This window comes from Cheilinus undulatus, linkage group 13, assembly GCF_018320785.1.
Source record: "Cheilinus undulatus linkage group 13, ASM1832078v1, whole genome shotgun sequence".
NCBI classification, from domain to species: domain Eukaryota; kingdom Metazoa; phylum Chordata; class Actinopteri; order Labriformes; family Labridae; genus Cheilinus; species Cheilinus undulatus.
The window spans coordinates 9,514,516-9,534,707 of NC_054877.1; the positions used below are offsets into that span (position 1 = coordinate 9,514,516).

General features: G+C 40.6%; 2 protein-coding genes across 2 annotated transcripts; both read left to right on the forward strand.

Annotated features, from left to right (window-relative positions):
• The first annotated feature begins 810 nt into the window (after positions 1-810).
• On the forward strand, positions 811-5,297 carry LOC121520295 (UDP-glucuronosyltransferase 1A5-like). Its single transcript, XM_041803666.1, has 4 exons — positions 811-873; positions 1,025-1,320; positions 1,402-2,115; positions 3,954-5,297. Exons 1-4 carry the CDS (start codon positions 870-872, stop codon positions 4,536-4,538), a joined length of 1,599 nt encoding a protein of 532 aa, XP_041659600.1. The 5' UTR covers positions 811-869; the 3' UTR covers positions 4,539-5,297.
• Positions 5,298-12,005: 6,708 nt separating this feature from the next.
• On the forward strand, positions 12,006-15,887 carry LOC121519715 (UDP-glucuronosyltransferase 1A5-like). The gene is made up of 4 exons (XM_041802539.1): positions 12,006-12,110; positions 12,262-12,557; positions 12,640-13,353; positions 14,590-15,887. Exons 1-4 carry the CDS (start codon positions 12,107-12,109, stop codon positions 15,172-15,174), a joined length of 1,599 nt encoding a protein of 532 aa, XP_041658473.1. The 5' UTR covers positions 12,006-12,106; the 3' UTR covers positions 15,175-15,887.
• Positions 15,888-20,192: the final 4,305 nt, after the last annotated feature.

Below are 20,192 nucleotides of genomic sequence, written 5' to 3' on the forward strand. Positions count from 1 at the left end.
CTGAATAATTTTTTAAACATTTGCTTTAAATATCAGTAAATTTTTATGAATATAGATAAACTCTATCATGCACTGTATAAAGATAATTTATTAAGAGATTTTTAAATGTGTAATGTGCAATAAATCAGTGGATCATGAACTTTCTAAGCATTTCCCTTTACTTCCTGTTCACTCATTTCCTCCCTGGGGCGCAGGGCCCCTTCGCCCACAGCCTTCCATTCACTGCCATTTTAAGGCTGCATTCGCTCTTCTTCAATACAAGAGATAGGAGCTCAGTGGGCGCAACATGACAGCGCCCCCTGAAAGGTTTACTACTTACCACTCAGCAGGCGCCAACAGGTGGCAGCAGAGAGATAGGCTTCGTAATCTGAGATATACAGAGAAAGTCATGGACCGTGGTGGTACATCTCTGGCTTTCTGCCAGAAATTGCACCTTGCGTTCGTTATTCGTTTGTTTGATAATGTGTGATGAGTTAAAAAATGAGTTGACTGTGATAAGAGTTAGCTACTTGTGGCTGCTGATGGCCCTTATTATAGCTATCTTATTTTAATATTTGTTCACCAAACAAACAAATGCAGATGTAAAAAGGCATTTTAATGTAACTTAACTCTCGGTGTAGTAACATCTTTTGATGTACCTTACATACATATCAAATTGGGATTTTGTTGTAGCCCCCCTAAAGAAAAATGCACCAGCTACCACTGGGTCTCAGTGTGGCCAGAGGTGGCCCTGATTAAACAGCGTGTCAATAATTTACCTATAAAAGCTGATGATCCATAAGACTGGAGTTTGTCCTCAAACATTCAGAGGAATGATCAGATAAACCATCAGGCTGTAGCAGAGAGAGCTACTGTGACGTCTCTTGATCATGGGTGAGTGAATTTCTGCAACATTACAGTGCTCTGACTGATTTTTTTTTTTAACAGTTTGGCAAATTACTAACATGTTGGTTTTGCTAGCTGACATAGTGGTGTCAAAATGTAAGCCATCTCTCACAAAACAATCTGTCAATCTTTACTGTAGAGTCCATGCCGGTTCAGCGTGTTTGTGGAATATTGGTGTTACTCGGTCTATGTTTGGTGTCATTCACTCCATGCTGCGATGGAGGAAATATCCTGGTGTTTCCTTTAGATTGGAGTCACTGGATCAACATGAAGATCCTGCTGGTAGAGCTCCACACCAGGGGACACAACATCACAGTGATCAGACCCTCCAACAGCTGGTACATCGATGAAAAGTCACCTCTCTATACCTCTATTAGCTTCCCAATGAAAGAAACAGAGACTCCTATTGATGATTACATAAAGAAGAATATAATGGTACGATAATTTGATTTATTAAGTCATTCATGTGCCAAACTTTAATCCTGTTTTGAATTTTTTTTCTGCATTTTCTTTCAGGTGCAGAGAGAGGGAGCATCTTTAATCACTATCTTAAAACTCATTCAGAATCTTTTTGCTGTTCTTTTTGAAATTCATACAATGTGGGTTGATATGATTGGCAATATCTTAGATGATAAAAATGTGGTCCAAAGCTTACTGGATGCCAAATATGATCTAGTTCTCACTGACCCAGCCACTGTAGCAGGATTGGTATTAGCTAAACATCTCAAACTGCCCTCAGTGCTCAATGTTCGCTGGATCCCTGCAGGAGATGGACACTATGTGATCGCCCCCTCACCCCTCTCCTATGTCCCATCCCTTGGATCAGGATTGACAGACAAAATGACCTTCATCCAGAGGGTCAAGAATTTTTTCTATCATGGTGTTATTGAATACCAGCAGAGATTTTTACTAGGACCACGCTATGAATCCCTCTGTGATAAATACATTGAAGGTGGATGCAGCGTCACCTCACTCCTTCAAGACGCAGACATTTGGCTGTTCAGATCAGATTTTGTGTTTGACTTCCCTCGACCCACAATGCCAAATGTCGTCTATATGGGAGGGTTTCAGTGCAAAAAAGCTCAGCCTCTGCCAGCAGACCTGGAGGACTTTGTTCAGAGTGCAGGTGAGCACAGAGTCATCATCATGTCTCTGGGATCCATGGTTGATGCTTTGCCTGAAGACCTTGCAGATGCATTTGCCAGAGTCTTTGCCAAGATGCCCCAGAAGGTAAGAATGATCAGCTGCTCATGGCTTCAAATGGTTGCAAAAACTTGGGATGCAGAGTATCATTGGCATTGTCTAGTATCAGCAGTTAATAGCTCATAGCTTCTGGACTACACTCCAATCTGTTTCTTACATAATACAAGTTAAGTTTGTTAAACATCTTACTATTATTATTGGCAGCATGCCTGTCTGCCACACCATTGCTCTATTTGTCCTTGATACCTGGTTTGTCCTGGTTGGAAACTGGTGTCATGAGAAAAAATCATAAATATGTACAAATTCTCAATAAAATGTAAAATTGTTGCACCATATGCTTCAATGTGCCCTCTCCCTGTGCCCCATTACATCACTTCACCCGGTATGGCACTCACTAGTTCTGTCTTGTCGCCCTGATTGGCTCATCACAAATGGGGCACACGTTGCCGCTAGAATCATTTACTGAGAAATCATGGTTCAATCGCTGTTATTTATCAGCTGCAGGTGCTGTGTCAGCATTTTTGAATATGGGTCTGTTTCTATGCAGGCGATGTCTGAAGCTTTGTAAAAGCTCTGCATAAACGTGTGCACGCCAGAGCAGTTTTAATGCTCCCCTCATTGTGTTGTGTGCAAACTTGCACAGACGCTGAGCCAGTATGCAGTTATTGGGGAAAACGCTCCTTTACAATCAAATTGGCCTTATTGCTTTCAGCATCTAATGACGAGGACGGCAATTGCACAGCATGAATAAAGATTAACCTACTGTCTGTGAGAGCTGGTGGAAGTGTGCTGCAGTTTATATGATGCACAAACTTTCCAGAGATCAGGAAACAACTCCACCTTTGTATGACTTAAAAATAAATGATGAGTAAAAAAGGTCAATAGATATTTCTTTGGCATTGCTATTACTAAGTCAGAATCAGTCTGAGGTTTTCAGTTGCCTTTTAATCCGTGTGTAGCACCATGATTTGCCCCTAAAGAGGATGTCATACAGTGTTCTTCTTAGAACATCTTAGGATAAACTTTGTAAAGGGGGTGTTTAAGGAAGCACATTAATATTGCCACTCCTTTTATAGTCAGTTATTCTGAAAATTTAAGATGGATTGTCAGATTCTGTGGGGGATGCAGGAGGGATTGGACACACCTGTTGCAGGCAGGGGCGGGAGTGGTTGCACACGCTGTGGGAGTGGGCGTCATGGTCAGAAATCGAGTGGGAGAGGGTGAGAGCCGAATTAAGAAAAGAGTCCCGTGCAGGGTTTAAGGGTTCAGGGTTTTTTAGACTGGGAAGAGTGGGACAAGGTGTATCCTGATATGAGAAATCAACTGGTTGCATGTTTAGGCCTAATTTTGTCCCTCAGTGTTCCATGACCATCTGTCAATGAAAATGTAAGCTGACAGACTCACACAGGCCTGAGAAATGATTTAAACTACTAAAAAAAGCAGTTTATGCTTATTTCTCTCAGATTTTTGTGGATTTTTGTAAACATTTTGAATCACATTTTAGTTTTTAAATATCAGTACATCTGCATGTTGTGAAAACTTGAAACAGTCGTAAAGACCATTTGTTCAATGAGCTCATGCACACGTTTTTTTAATTAAATTGTTCCGATTAGGTTTGTAAATAGAGTCACCCTACATAATAAGAATGAGAGACAAAATGGGTCAGTCATTTTTAGAAGTGACCTGTAAACTTTAAATTTAATGTTTGCAATTGTTTTCAGTCCCTTGCAAAGTTGTGTGACAGGCATCACAGCTTGTTTCTTTATGTAGAAATCTACTGTTATTTTTTTGCAACACCAATGTTAATAGACTTTCTGGAGTGTATACTAATGGTGGGCTCAATATTGCTTTAATTTTCTGATCAGGTGATCTGGAAGCACAAAGGAAAGACACCCTCTACTCTGGGCAACAACACCCTCATGGTGGACTGGATGCCCCAGAAGGACCTCCTGGGCCACCCTCAGACCAAAGCCTTTGTAGCTCATGGAGGCACCAATGGAGTCCAGGAAGCCATCTACCACGGGGTCCCTGTTCTCGGCATACCACTGTTCTTTGACCAGTATGACAACCTGCTACGTCTGCAGGAGAGAGGAGCGGGAAAGATCCTGGAGCTAGCTTATGCCAACGAGCAAAGCTTTGAGCAAATGCTCAAGGAGGTGCTCTATCAGGACAGCTACAGACAGAACATTCAGAGGTTGTCCCGTCTGCACAGGGACCTGCCGCTGGCACCCATGGATCAGGCTGTATTCTGGGTGGAGTATGTGATACGCCATAAAGGGGCTCCTCACCTTCGCACAGAGGCCTATAAGATGCCCTGGTACTCATACCACTCTTTAGATGTACTGCTAGTATTGATGACAGCAGTGACTGTGCTGCTGCTCTCAGCTTTAGCAGTTTTAAGGTTTCTATGCTGCAGATGCAGAAGGAAGTCCAAAACCAAACAACACTGATTCAGATCAGATTTGACACAAAGAAAATTGCTGGAATGAATCCTCTTATTTTTCTGTTTGAACAGAAGTGAAATCTTAAAGACAAGTTGACATTTTTATAATTGTTGATTCTACGTGTATTCCTTATAAAGAAAACACATTTGCCTCTTCGTGCAAGGCATACCAGGATCAGATTTGATACAGAGAAAAATTGCTGGAATGAATTCTTTTAATCTTTATGTTTTTAAAGAAATTGATATGTTAAGTGATTTTATTGATATCATTAGTCAAGAGGTAAATGGAAGTGAACAAATTTTGCATAATTAGGAATATTGTAAAGTTGACGTGTTCCAAAGATTTTTGCTTAAATACCAAAAAGTCATGCATGATTATTGACTAAAAATGATTAAGTCGTTACTCTAGGAAGTCTAAAACCAAACATCAGTGATTCAGATCAGATTCAACACAAAGAAAAATACTGGAATGAGTTTTCTTAGTTTCTGTATTTTAACAATAGGTGCTATCTTAACAGGAGCCCTAATTGTTAAGACATCTTGATTTTTTTCAACACTTGTGATTCTATGTGTGTGCTGTATACAGAAATAAACATTAGCTTTTTATGCAATGCATTTTCTTGTAGTGATGTCACCAATCCTTTGAAATGATCTCACCTTCATCTATATTACACTTAATTCTTGCTTATTGTGCAAGATCAGAAGAGCAGTGTGTTTTTGTTTTGTTTTTTCTTGAACAGGCTGAACGACAATCAATAAAGTTGCCAGTGTGTTAAGTTTAAGTATCGATCATAGATGAGTGTCATCCATTCATTTGCAAATTTTTACGCACACTGAATAATGGCAATGTGGTTCCATAAGAAAAGGTGGTCTTTATTTACAGCCTTGATAACTGCAAACATAACAGAAAGACAGTCTTGTTTGAGAACCGGCCTTCTTTACAGACTGTCTAATGCAATACAACTGAGCTTCCTTCCTGCTGAGACCGGAGAGCAGCATCAGCTGATAACAAAACAGTGCGACTACTGACACCTACTGGCCAAAACCAATATCGCCCTGAAGATACCTTAGACTTAAGCAGGTGAGTTTATTCTGTTTAAAGTGACAAAAAGCATCTACATAAGTTAAAGCTAACCAGAAAAATTATAGAGGAGGGGACCAATATGATAACAGAAACTGATGAACAACAAGCCTGGGCATTGTCCTACTGATGCAAAAAAGCTATCAGTAATTTGTGAGAACCAACTTTGGGATCAGAGGGGGGATTCAACAGTGAAGAGGGTTGTATCTTTAAAAAGTAGTGATGAGATGTCAGAAGTGGACATACCGAGGAGAAAAACACCTGGATGTCTGGTAAACATCAAAATTTAAGTTTTATGGTCACAGGGTTGTCCTCATTTAGGATTGATTGCACAAAATTCAGTTACACCACACACAAAGCCCAACAGGGATGTGGGGGTTATTTTTAGGAAGGAAGGTCCTCAGAAACTTTTGCAAAACCTAGCAACACATTTTGCAAAAATTTAAGTTTTGTTGCCTTCTCTGCTCAGTAGCTTTTTGGCTAAGTAGTGTTTATTTTCTCGAGGAGCCCCCACCAGATTTCTTAAAAGATTTATTAGGGTTTTTTTGTGCCTGTTTTTGATAGATGAGGCCAGTGGACAGACGCGGAAACAGGGACGAGAGAAATTTGGGAAAGGGCCACAGGCCGGATTTGAACCCGAGCCGCCCGAGTACACGAGGTGCCCCTTAAACCACTAGGCCATCTGCCCCCAACCACCAGATTTTTTTTTTTTCTCAAAACCTGATGTTACTAAAAACTTCTATTTTGTGTAAACATGTACTAAGAGTATATGTATATACTTTTATCACTACCAGTGTGTGTCTTATCTGAAGCTGAACGAGTGAATCAAGCGATCTACAGTCTTCTGGGCAGGTCATACGACTGGTGACACCACGTCCTTGACTATCCTCAGTCTCACCAGACTATGCTTGCCGTCACAAAGTTAAACTTTTTTGTGGTTTCTCAACAATGAAAATTAGAACATCTTTGGAGCCTCTTCTGTTTAACTTTACCCTAAACGTGACACTTCAGAAACATTTATGTGGGCTAAATACACCAAAACAAAGAGCATTTATCTACCAACAAATACGTGACATGTTCTTTAAAGGCTTTACTGCACTGTCAACTTTGTGTTGCTTCACTGACTAGAATTAGCAATTAGCTTTGCTATTAGCACTTATAAAGCTGCAAAGTATAAACTGTAGCTCAACATTAACGCTACTGATTAGCATCCCACACTAATGGTTAGCACTGCAGTTAATATTTGTGCTAATGATTTACTTCAATGTGCTAGCAGTTAGCATCACGTGCAAGTGATTAGCTTCACGTGCTAGCAGTCTATAAAGCATATTAAATACATACACAACACTGGGGGAAAACATAGTTTAACTTTGTTTTTTTTTAACAATAGTTTTAAACTTCACAGGGAACTATTTGGACAGTAGCTATCAAACAACAGGCTAACATATGTGAACTCACTGAGGATTCATAAAGATGTTTGTAATTCGATAAAAGTCACTGAAAGCATTCAGAACCCCTTAGCTTAGCTTAGCTTTCATTTGAAGGGATTTTTTTTTTTTTTTTTTTGCAAATTCCAAGCAGACTTTGGTGTGCTTTGCACTGAGGAGAGGCTTCTGTCTAATCACTCTGCCATAAATCTCAGATCAGTGGAGGGCTGCAGTGATGGATGTCCTTCTGGATCTTACCATTTCCACACAGGATCTCTGGGGCTCAGTCAGAATGACAGTCGGGTTCTTGGCCACCCCTCTTGTTAGGGCCCTTTCCCCCAGTTGCTCAGTTTGGGAGAGTGACCAGCTCTTGGAGGAGTCCTGGTTGTGCCAAACTTCTTCCATTTGAGAATTATGGAGGCCACTGTACTCACGGGAACCTTCAGTGCAGCAGATTTTTTTGTAGCTTTCCCCAAATCAGTACCTTGAAACAATGCTGTCTCTGAGCTCTGCAGGGAGTACCTTTAAACTCATGGTCTGGTTTTTGCTCTGAAATGCATTTTCTGCTGTGAGGCCTTCTATGGAGAGATGTGTGCCTTTCCAAATCATGTCCAATCAATTTAATGTTTTAATGATATTTCTTTTTCTTTTTTTTTTAGTTTTAACTAATTTGCAAAAACTTTTAGAAACTATGTTTTCACTTTGTCATTATTGAGTGTAGGTTAGGAGAATTAAAATGAATTTCATCGTCTGTAGCATCAGGCTGCAACATAACTGAAAAAAAGTGAATAAATCTGAATGCACTGTCTTTCCTTGCAATTCACAGCTGGTGTTCTGCTAAAATATAAAAGTTTTTTACACATCTTTGTTCAATTTTACTGGATGTACACAGTTTTACAGCCAGTTATGGTATTTACGTATCTACCAGAATGCTCAGACTGCTTTTTCTGCTTGTCAATAAGACTATTGTGTTATTTTCTGCAGAATACTAAATGGTAGAAACAGGAAATTATTATTTTAAAAGGAACCCTGCATGATCAGATGAGTCCATCTTGTTCGATAGATATTTGTATCTCTCATTTGTATATTGAACAAAAAAAAACACTAGATATCCTACATGTCTGTATTTTGAGTCGGTTTGAGCTCATAAACTCACCAGGAGGTTGCCATGTTTTGGTCCGCGCTGGTAGTGGGCAGTGTTGGGATGCGTTACAGTGACTGTTACTTTTTATGGTAACTAGTAGTGTAACACGTTTCTTTTTAAAATCATTTACGCTGTTACAATTTCTGAGAATTTACATCACACCTTACTTGTTACTTTCACAGCCGACAACTCGATGATGAAGGTTAGAAAACATCCGGTTCAGCAGAAGACGTGACGGGACGTAAGCGCATCAGCATCCTGTGACAGAGCCTCTGCGGACACACAAAAACAAACGCAGGCACTGAAGCGCGCACACACATCATGGCTGAGCACTCAAGCATGAGCTCTCTGTCTTGTAAACACCAGCATTACTTTTTCCTCTGTAACCCAATCATAAGCATGTAACACTGCTCTAGGTTTGGAAGGAGTTAAGTGACAAACTGACCATAAATGAACGTGCACAGGCAAGTAAGTTGAAACAGTAACATAACTGAGGTAACTTGAATGGTAACAAGTCAGTACATATTTGCATTTATGATAAACAAAAACAGGAAAATAAAAAATGGACCCTTTAAAATAGATGAGTCTTAGTCTTTCTTTAGTCAGTTGTCCTTAAAGTCTGTCTGTAAGTGATCACTTTGACTATTTGTCCATCTACTATTAGTGGTTTTCCCTTTAAAAAGGTTTTAACTGCTCCTGCGACAGCTTCTTGGAAACTGAGCGCTCTCTTGAATGGATGTGTGTAACAGTCCTGGTGACTGGCACTGTCCTACCACCAGGTGGAGTACTTGATGAGTAGGTTCTGGTTCCAGCAGGATCACACTGGGAGGCTCGCCATCAGTGGAAAGGATGTTCTCCGTGATTCTCACTCTGTCCAAAGACCTGACCGAGGTAAATAGAGGTGAAAACCGGTATTTTCCCCAGCCCCTGGTCTCTTCTCCTATGGTTGTCTTCTCTGTTGCTTTGTTAGCTTGCAGATTTATTTTCTGTCATGAACTCTGCTAACTTTAATGCCACTTGCTAACTCTCTTCGCTGTAGTCAGCATGCACATGCTCATCTCCTCTCTCTTTCTCTCACACACGCACAGAACCATGCAGTTACTCTGTGACCTGTCAATCAAATGCTGCTAGGGGAGGGGCTATTGTCTCTGACTGGCTGATTTTCCATTACATGTTTTAAAGGAACATTACACTATTTTAATGTATTTTAAGGTTTGTTTCCTCCTTGGGATAAAGGACGCAAAAGAACAGGGAAGTAAACTTTCCCACCGCCACGAACAGTTCCAGTTCCAACCTCACGAAATACTGAGATAAACACACACTTCAGCTAAGCTAGTGTCCAGATAGCCGGTTGCTACAAACACCGCTAACCCAGGTAAAGCTCACATTAGCCCAGCAGAGCAAGGAGGAGCCACTCCACATAAACATCCACAGCTGCATTTTAAATCACCGACAGCAAGCAGTAACTAGTAACTGTAACTAGTTACTATTTTTCAGTAACTTGCCCAGCACTGATAGTGGGACGTCACTTAGCCATTGCGCTCCTCGCCGTTGCTATGCAGTTTTTCAGACTGGCAGTGTGTTTTGCTGCTTGCAGCTGTTCCTGCCATAACAGTTTTCATATCAGACAGTTTGCTGCAGGTTTGCTTTGTCTCCCTGCTGTCAAAACTCTGTTATTCTTCCCAAGTTTTACCTCAGTAAACCTCTCTACAAATGACTCAGTGTATAGTGGAAGTGTGCCGGTACCTTTTTCAAAATAAAAGCATTATGTACAAACAACGGGAGTTTCTCCAAAGAAATGCTAAAGTGGGCTTTTACTTTGAAAAGAGCTAACTGTTTATCTTTACCTGCAACATTGTGAACCGAGTGCAAACAGAAAGCTTCATAAATAGTAGAAATTGGGGAACAAAGTTTTTAAACAGATTCATTTTAGCTCGTGGCCTTCATTTGATTCATCAAGAAATAGATTTCAAACACATTCTACCGATGTGAACATACATATGTGTTACAACAAGGTAAATATGGGTCTGTATTTATCGTTTTCCTGTCTAGTTTGACCGATAATCGCTCGGGGTGCAGGGAAAAAGTAGATAAGACATCAAATCTCGAAACTCCATGCAGATGTGCAGCATCTCTACAGCGTGTGAAAAGCAAATGACCTTCTGCTCTGCCTTTACACATAGTCTAGTGCTCTAATGGGAAAGAGCATCTCTACAATCACTATATGAGGGTTAAATATAAGGGTTTAGTGGCATTATTTTTTTTTAATCTGGTCAAACACAAGTTTTGGGCAATTTCTGCATATGGAGTTGGGATATGGTCAGAATTGATGGTGTCTTCAATGCTGGGAAGTTCAGGTAGTTAGCATTCATTAGGCTTTACCACAAGCAAGACATCTGATTAGCCTGAATTCTTTTGGAGCAGGATAACGACCCCAGTACTGTTAGCATCTGAGCTGTAAACCTCAGTGGTCATCTGATACCTTTTTGAAGCATTGTTAGCTTCCATTTAGTTCCTATGAATACTGTAATGAAAGTATTGTTGTTATCCCTGTTGATCACTTAGAATTTTTTATTACATAAAGATGTATCTCAGGTCATAGTGTCTGGGAGGGGGGCTGTGTAGAGGGCCTCCTAGAAAGGTCTTTGGTCTCACCAGTGGCAGCTGGTCAATAGGGGGGCGCTATGGCGCTGCCCCCATGACTCTCCACAAAGAGAGGACAGATCTTAAGTTCACTGAATATTTTTTTCAAACATTTGCTTTAAATATCAGTAAATTTATATGAATATAGATAAACTCTATCATGCACTGTATAAACATGATTTATTAAGAGATTTAAATGTATAATGTGCAATAAATCAGCAGATCAAGAACGTTCTAAGCATTTGCCTTTACTTCCTGTTCACTCATTTCCTCCCTGGGGCGCAGGGCCCCTTCGCCCACAGCCTTCCATTCACCGCCATTTTAAGGTTGCGCGTGCGCATTAGCTCCTCTTCAATACAAAAGATAGGAGCTCAGTGGGCGCAACATGACGGCGCCCCCAAAGGGTTTACTACTAACCACTCGCGAGACGCCAACAGGTGGCAGCAGAGAGATACACTTCGTAATCTGAGATACTCAGAGGAAGTCATACATCTCTGGCTTTTTGCCAGAAATTGCGCCTGCATTCATTGTTTAGCTCATCAAGAGATGCTAGGAAGACAGTTAGAATGCAATAAGAAAACTCAGAGGAGTGTTGAAGAATAAGGTGTTCTGAGAGGAGGACATTGAAGGAGAAACTTAGAATTAAAGAGCTTGGACCTGACCGGCCAGATATCAGGATGGAGCAACAAAGCTGTGACTAATATTAAGAAGTAAGGAAGTAAATCAGTAAATAATAGTGTAAGTTAATATGAGTTTAAGAATTTTTGCTGCATTATGATTTTATATATACTCAACCAGTCACTACTGAAGCAGTGACGACTGTCACCTTATGCCTTTTGAAACATAATTTTGTCATGTATTGAAGTGATAATGTGTGATAAGTTAAAAAATGAGTTGACTGTGATAGGAGTTAGCTACTTGTGGCTGCTGATGGCCCTTATTATCGCCATCTTATTTATTTTGTTCTCCAACCAAACAAATGCAGATGTAAAAAGGCATTTTAATGTAACTTAACTCTCGGTGTAGTAACGTCTTTTGATGTACCTTACATACATAACATATCAAATTGGGATTTTGTTGTAGCCCCCCCAAAGAAAAATGCACCAGCTACCACTGGGTCTCAGTGTGGCCAGAGGTGGCCCTGATTAAACAGCGTGTCAATAATTTACCTATAAAAGCTGATGATCCATAAGACTGGAGTTTGTCCTCAAACATTCAGAGGAATGATCAGATAAACCATCAGGCTGTAGCAGAGAGAGCTACTGTGACGTCTCTTGATCATGGGTGAGTGAATTTCTGCAACATTACAGTGCTCTGACTGATTTTTTTTTTTAACAGTTTGGCAAAATACTAACATGTTGGTTTTGCTAGCTGACATAGTGGTGTCAAAATGTAAGCCATCTCTCACAAAACAATCTGTCAATCTTTACTGTAGAGTCCATGCCGGTTCAGCGTGTTTGTGGAGTATTGGTGTTACTCGGTGTATGTTTGGTGTCATTCACTCCATGCTGCGATGGAGGAAATATCCTGGTGTTTCCTTTAGACTGGAGTCACTGGATCAACATGAAGATCCTGCTGGTAGAGCTCCACACCAGGGGACACAACATCACAGTGATCAGACCCTCCAACAGCTGGTACATCGATGAAAAGTCACCTCTCTATACCTCTATTAGCTTCCCAACCAAAGAAACAGAGACTCCTATTGATGATTACATAAAGAAGAATATAATGGTACGATAATTTGATTTATTAAGTCATTCATGTGCCAAACTTTATTCCTGTTTTAAATTTTTTTTTCTGCATTTTCTTTCAGGTGCAGAGAGAGGGAGCATCTTTAATCACTATCTTAAAACTCATTCAGAATCTTTTTGCTGTTCTTTTTGAAATTCATACAATATGGGTTGATATGATTGGCAATATCTTAGATGATAAAAATGCGGTCCAAAGCTTACTGGATGCCAAATATGATCTAGTTCTCACTGACCCAGCCACTGTAGCAGGATTGGTATTAGCTAAACATCTCAAACTGCCCTCAGTGCTCAATGTTCGCTGGATCCCTGCAGGAGATGGACACTATGTGATCGCCCCCTCACCCCTCTCCTATGTCCCATCCCTTGGATCAGGATTGACAGACAAAATGACCTTCATCCAGAGGGTCAAGAATTTTTTCTATCATGGTGTTATTGAATACCAGCAGAGATTTGTACTAGGGCCACGCTATGAATCCCTCTGTGATAAATACGTTGAAGGTGGATGCAGCGTCACCTCACTCCTTCAAGACGCAGACATTTGGCTGTTCAGATCAGATTTTGTTTTTGATTTTCCTCGACCCACAATGCCAAATGTCGTCTATATGGGAGGGTTTCAGTGCAAACCAGCTCAGCCTCTGCCAGCAGACCTGGAGGACTTTGTTCAGAGTGCAGGTGAGCACGGAGTCATCATCATGTCTCTGGGATCCGTGGTTGATGCTTTGCCTGAAGACCTTGCAGATGCATTTGCCAGGGTCTTTGCCAAGATGCCCCAGAAGGTAAGAATGATCAGCTGCTCATGGCTTCAAATGGTTGCAAAAACTTGGGATGCAGAGTATCATTGGCATTGTCTAGTATCAGCAGTTAATAGCTCATAGCTTCTGGTAACCTAAATCTACAGAAATCCTTTATAGCTTTTCTGATCAAATATTATTTACCATATTAAGATAACAGGACTACACTCCAATCTGTTTCTTACATAATACAAGTTAAGTTTGTTAAACATTTTACTATTATTATTGGCAGCATGCCTGTCTGCCACACCATTGCTCTATTTGTCCTTGAAACCTTTTAGAAGACTTCTTGGGTGTCCTGGTTGGAAACTGGTGTCATGAGAAAAAATCATAAATATGTACAAATTCTCAATAAAATGCAAAATTGTGGCACCATGTGCTTCAATGTGCCCTCTCCCTGTGCCCCATTACATCACTTCACCCAGTATGGCACTCACTAGTTCTGTCTTGTCGCCCTGATTGGCTCGTCACAAATGGGGCACACAATGCTGTTAGAATCATTTACTGAGAAATCATGGTTCAATCGCTGTTATTTATCAGCTGCAGGTGCTGTGTCAGCATGTTTGAATATGGGTCTGTTTCTATGCAGGCGATGTCTGAAGCTTTGTAAAAGCTCTGCATAAACGTGTGCACGCCAGAGCAGTTTTAATGCTCCCCTCATTGTGTTGTGTGCAAACTTGCACAGACGCTGAGCCAGTATGCAGTAATTTTGGGGGAAACACTTCTTTACAATCAGATTGGCCTTATTGCTTTCAGCATTTAATGACGAGGACGGCAATAGCACAGCATGAATAAAGATTAACCTACTGTCTGTGAGAGCTGGTGGAAGTGTGCTGCAGTTTATATGATGCACAAACTTTCCAGAGATCAGGAAACAACTCCACCTTTGTATGACTTAAAAATAAATGATGAGTGAAAAAGGTCAATAGATATTACTTTGGCATTGCTATTACTAAGTCGGAATCAGGAGTTAAATTAGTCTGAGGTTTTTCAGCGGCCTTTTAATCCGTGTGTGGCACCCTGACTTGCCCATGACGAGGATGTGAATGTTGCGGTCTACGGATAAACTTTGTCAGTTGTGTGACAGGCATCGCAGCTCGTTTCTTTATGTAGAAATCAACTGGTTATGTTATTGCAACACCAATTTTATTGTCTATTGTTAATAAAATTCTGGAGTGTATACTAATTGTGGGCTCAATATTGCTTTAATTTTCTGATCAGGTGATCTGGAAGCACAAAGGAAAGACACCCTCTACTCTGGGCAACAACACCCTCATGGTGGACTGGATGCCCCAGAAGGACCTCCTGGGCCACCCTCAGACCAAAGCCTTTGTAGCTCATGGAGGCACCAATGGAGTCCAGGAAGCCATCTACCACGGGGTCCCTGTTCTCGGCATACCGGTGTTCTTTGACCAGTATGACAACCTGCTACGCCTGCAGGAGAGAGGAGCGGGAAAGATCCTGGACCTAGCTTATGCCAACGAGCAAAGCTTTGAGCAAATGCTCAAGGAGGTGCTCTATCAGGACAGCTACAGACAGAACATTCAGAGGTTGTCCCGTCTGCACAGGGACCAGCCGCTGGCACCCATGGATCAGGCTGTATTCTGGGTGGAGTATGTGATACGCCATAAAGGGGCTCCTCACCTTCGTACAGAGGCCTATAAGATGCCCTGGTACTCATACCACTCTTTAGATGTACTGCTAGTATTGATGACAGCAGTGACTGTGCTGCTGCTCTCAGCTTTAGCAGTTTTAAGGTTTCTATGCTGCAGACGCAGAAGGAAGTCCAAAACCAAACAACACTGATTCAGATCAGATTTGACACAAAGAAAAATTCTGGAATGAATCCTTTTAATCTTCGTATTTTTAAAGAAATTGATAAGTTAAGTGATTTCATTGATATCTTATCATTAGTCAAGAGGTAAATGGAAGTCAACAGCATTGTTGACTTCCATTTATTGTTGCATTGTTAGGAACATTGTAAAAGTTGACATATTCCAAAGATTTTAGCTTAAATACCAAAAAGCCACGAGTGATTATTCATTGAAAATGATGATGCCAGCAGTACCATATGAAACGCTTGAATCACGATAATAAAAGCTTCTTGTCTAGTTCACATTATGTACTCTACTCTTTGGGGCAATGCATGTCTGTGGCGCCATAAGTTTTGTTGCCCTGATTGGCTTGAATGTGACAAACCTAAGGTAATATATTCTACTGGCAAATTACGGCACTTCCTCTCTGAGATCAGTGGTGTCTCAGATGCCATCAAAGATATGCGGTCTGCAGCCAGACCACTCTCGAAAAGTTAATTCTCACACAAAATGATTCTGTCTTGCTAAATGTTGAAGCATAAACATCTCAGAAATGCTCAAAGCCGCCAAGTTTACCCATGTTAGTCATTATAGAGCTGTTTTAGTGGTGTATTTGGCTAACCCTGTAGTTGATTGGGCAGTGGGAATCTAAATGTGAATGAGATTTTGGAAAAGCCAGCCTGAAATATGTACCAAGATGACATCTTTTGGAATTAAAGCTTGTTTTGTACAAAAAGAGCTACGTTATGTTCTTCCAATTCCAATGGATTGATTTCAGCTAGGAAACTGGAGTTAATAGAGTGGTGCAGTTGTTAGGTAATTTTGTAGGCAAACCCGGAAGTTTGCATCGCACGGGTTCCCTCGCCGTCGAGTGTATGAGATTTTTCAGTGGGTTTTTGGATTATAAGATTTGTGTCCAATAAAAGTTTATGAAACTTCCACATTTGTTCATATAGATAATCTTCATAAATCGATAATAATAAGCATCATATCTGGTTCGTTAATCTAACTGCTGAAAGTAAAAAGCTAACATCATGCTATGTTGAACTACAACATGGTCGACTGAATTTAACGTCATCACCCGCGGATACAAGAGAACGATGGGCTCAGTTGCCGCGATTCAGATGCTGATGTATAGTCTTCCCGACAAATGCTGTAGTCCTTGTTAGCTGTCTTTTAGCAACCGCCTTTATAAAGACATGAAAAGATACACAATTCAAAGGTGGGGCACGTTTCAGATGTATTTTATGTTGTAGGATAAAATGTTAAACTCTCTTGAGCTTGTGTTCACCACAGACCTTATTTCAGGCATTTAAACGAAAACTCATTCAAAAATCCCAGAGACTTTCAGACGAGGGAACCAGAAGCGCTAAAATGCTAACTTACTTCTGTGTTTTAGGACTCGTTCCTGCACCACTCTGTACTATCAAGCTGACTGTGTTCTATGCATGGCTGATACAGTTTTTTTCCACAGTCCTTCCACAGAGCTCATGATGATCTGAGATTTCTTAATACTAACTTCAGCCACTTGTATCTGTTTGAGTAACATGACAGTACTTTCCATTAGCTGTATCCTCGGCAGTTGTTTCCTGAACATCTACTTAATCTGTTCAGACAATCATAGCAGGGAGGCAGACAGGCCGGGAATGGAGTAAACTTATCAGTGTGTGTGTGTGTGTGTGTTTCCTTCATGCTGTGTTGTCCCATCAGGCAAGTCCTGTCTGAAATTATTTCTGGGCTTCTGTCTCACTCACACATGGACGCACAAGTCTACACCAGCGTTGTTTGTATGTTTAAGTCTGTCTCCAGCTCTGTGTGAGTGTGAAATGTTGTAATGTGTTGACACAAAGTTATGAGTTGGCCCACACAGTGACAGAATCAGTTGTGGGGATTTTTAACCACAGGCGGACTTTACTATTAGGCAAACCAGGCATTTGCCTGGAGCCCCGGGGCCCCATAAAATGCCCCCTTCCCTTGTATTTTGGTCATTCTATGTGTTTTTACAAAAATCCCTTCACAAAAATAGCATCGGAGTGCCTAATTTATCAATAACCCATGTCTTGCCAGAGTCTGTCTGCCCTCCCACCCCTCTTCAGTCTGCACTACATGGACTATTCCATGATGCGCCTCATGGCACCGCGCAGCATGGATATGATTCGAGCGACAACAGCAGGAAGACAGGAGACGGGACTAGCTGCAGCCGCTACAAAACACACCTACCCCAATGAGCTACCCCTACACCTAAGCAGTGGAAACTAAAGCTAAGCTAATAGCACAAGTGTGCGTGTTTTGTAGGGAGTGTCTTTTGTAGGGGGGTGTGGCTTGTACTGTATATATCGATAGTTAATGGATATATAAGAGGAGAGAAACTGCCAAACTTTAAATCAGTTCACTGAGGCAGTGAGAAACAGAGGCAGAAGGATAAAAGTCTGTAACTGATCACTTAGGAGTCCTAGAGAATTCAACTAAACAGGGATTTTTTTGTTTCTAATATTAAACAACAGACAGTCCAGTTGTTTAATGTTCTCCAAATGTGAGCTTCATGCAGTCATCTATAATTTAAAGATATTTTAATTAGTTTTAGACACACATATGAAGACATTTCCACCAGAGGACAGGAGAAGTTTGACACTCTACATTCTCTGGTTGTTTTGTCAGAGTGAAAATTAGAGATATTCTTGTAATCTGCTGTAGTTTTTTTCCAATAAACAGCCAGTTAACAGTATTCAATATTAGCATAAACTTAATATCCACTGAAGAAAATATAAAAACCTAACATGCTTGAGGAGAGGAGAGACTGAAGCAAAAGACAAAAGCACTCAGAATATGAAAAAAGCACAGAGGAGAGATGAAGACGAGAGCAAGAGAGAACAAATATAAGGACAAAGAGAGAGAGAAAGGAAAGATGAAGACAAACTCATTCAGAAACAGGAGAGGAAGATGAACGCCCAGTGAGATAGGAGAAACAAACAGTGAGACTAAAGAGCAAGAGAAGTAGGTGCAAAGAAAAAAGTAAACATTTTTAAAATTATATGTTTAATACTTCTGTGTCTCCATAATTGATCTTATTGTCTTGTGTGGTATCCTCTCATTTAGCTGTAGACCACAAGACCACTATCAATCTACTGCCACTCTCTGGAAAACCAAGGTAAATGATGAGACCTTAGTCTTATAGGTGTGGTTTGGGGGGGGGCAAATGACTGTTTACCTTGAGACCCCAGATGGCTAAGTTCACCACTGTTTTCAACTAAAACTAGAATTTTATAGACATACATAAAAGTTGAAATAGAACTTATCAGGCACTTAATCAATCAGAGCAAAACACAAACTAAAACCTGAGTCATCTCTGACTCCGTGATAACTCGCTGAGCCTGGCAGTTCCAGATGTATCTGCCTCGCACATCTGTTCACTGTAACTATGGACCATCAAACATTTCAACTTATCACTGCTTGAAAACTTTAATACCCATCTCAAACACTTTCTTCTTTAATAGGATTTGACATTTTCAGTCCTCTGGTTAATTATTTGCCTGCAGAGGGTGCCTGGACTTGAACGAGCTTTTATCTTACATTATCACTTAGGTGTCGTTTGTTGTATAAATTGCTCCAGGAAATCTAATCACAAAACATTCCCTTTTATCCTGACTATGTTCTCTGTCCTGTTCTTTTAACCAACTCCAAATCAATGCTGGTTCTTGACACCTGATTAGGAAATGGGAGCAAGTGGTCAGCACAACTTTAACCCTGACCCATTCGATATGCTCACTGAGCAAGACAGTGTGGCCTTTCTGGTGTCTGAGAATCTTTTGGTCTTTGGGCCTTCCAATCTTAGTTTTCTCTTGTGAGAGTATATTATAGAGATCCAGCTCACCACATACTGTGTGTTCATGATCCGTTGGGCTGGTCCAGACCGCATGCATCATGGAGAGGACAGCTGGGAGGATACCTGAAGAGATGGGGCATGGGCCTGGCTTAGACCTGGAGGACGGTAGCCATCAGGACGCCAAAGCAGTACAGAATATTATGAGATAAAAAGTAATTATTATGACATAAAAAGTAATATTATGAGATCAAAAGTAATAATAATTAGGAGATAAAAAGGCAAAATTATGAGATAAGAACTAACAATTTTGACTTTTTATTTCATAAAAATGACTTAGGATTTTTTTTTTTCAAGAACTGCCTTACTTTCACATTTTTTCTTTTTTATTTGGCAGAAGTGGGCTTCTATAGATTCCAGACCCTGAACCTGCTCTGCTGGGTTATTCTTCAGTTGTGAGGACAGTGCTGATGTCTGGCATAGTAACTGCCTAGAGAAACATTTTGAAGTTGTGGAAATCTGAAGCATCTCCCTGGTTTAATGTTTACTTGCAGGAATGAGTGGACGTTCTACATATAGAGACTGAGATATGAACTCTTATCATCCCTCTTATGATGAGGATGTGGGACTCACTGTCAAAACACTTGAAAGATTAATCTTGCTCTCACCTCTTTCTCTAACACCCTTTGTAAACACATTTTTCATGCAAGCAGCAAAAACTGCTGTATCTTGCATTTTTATTGACCCATGGGTATGGATGTATGTTTTTGTGTACACACACCTTCACACAGGTGGAACTGTGGGGTTATGCACTCAGGTTGTCCATATGTGATTGTGTGGTTGGCATTTTCATGTAAAGTAAGCATACCTTATGAATGCTTAGTATTCTTATTTTTGATTTGACTATGAAATGTAATCATGCGTTTATAATATTGATAAAGCCATAATAAATAAAAACACTGCAGCTTTGGGTTCACTCATCTGCTTGGAGTCGGAGACAAAATCCTGTCTGTCCCAGGTCTAGTGTACGTTAGCCCGGTTATGTGGAATTATTCTGCCCCCTTGTGGTCAACACCTGTGACGTCTGTAACTTGCAACGGTCCTTACATGAGTGGTGAAGAAGTAAAAAAAACAAGCAGTGATTTTAAACTGACAGACCCACAGAGTGCCACGTTCATTATTATTTTGAC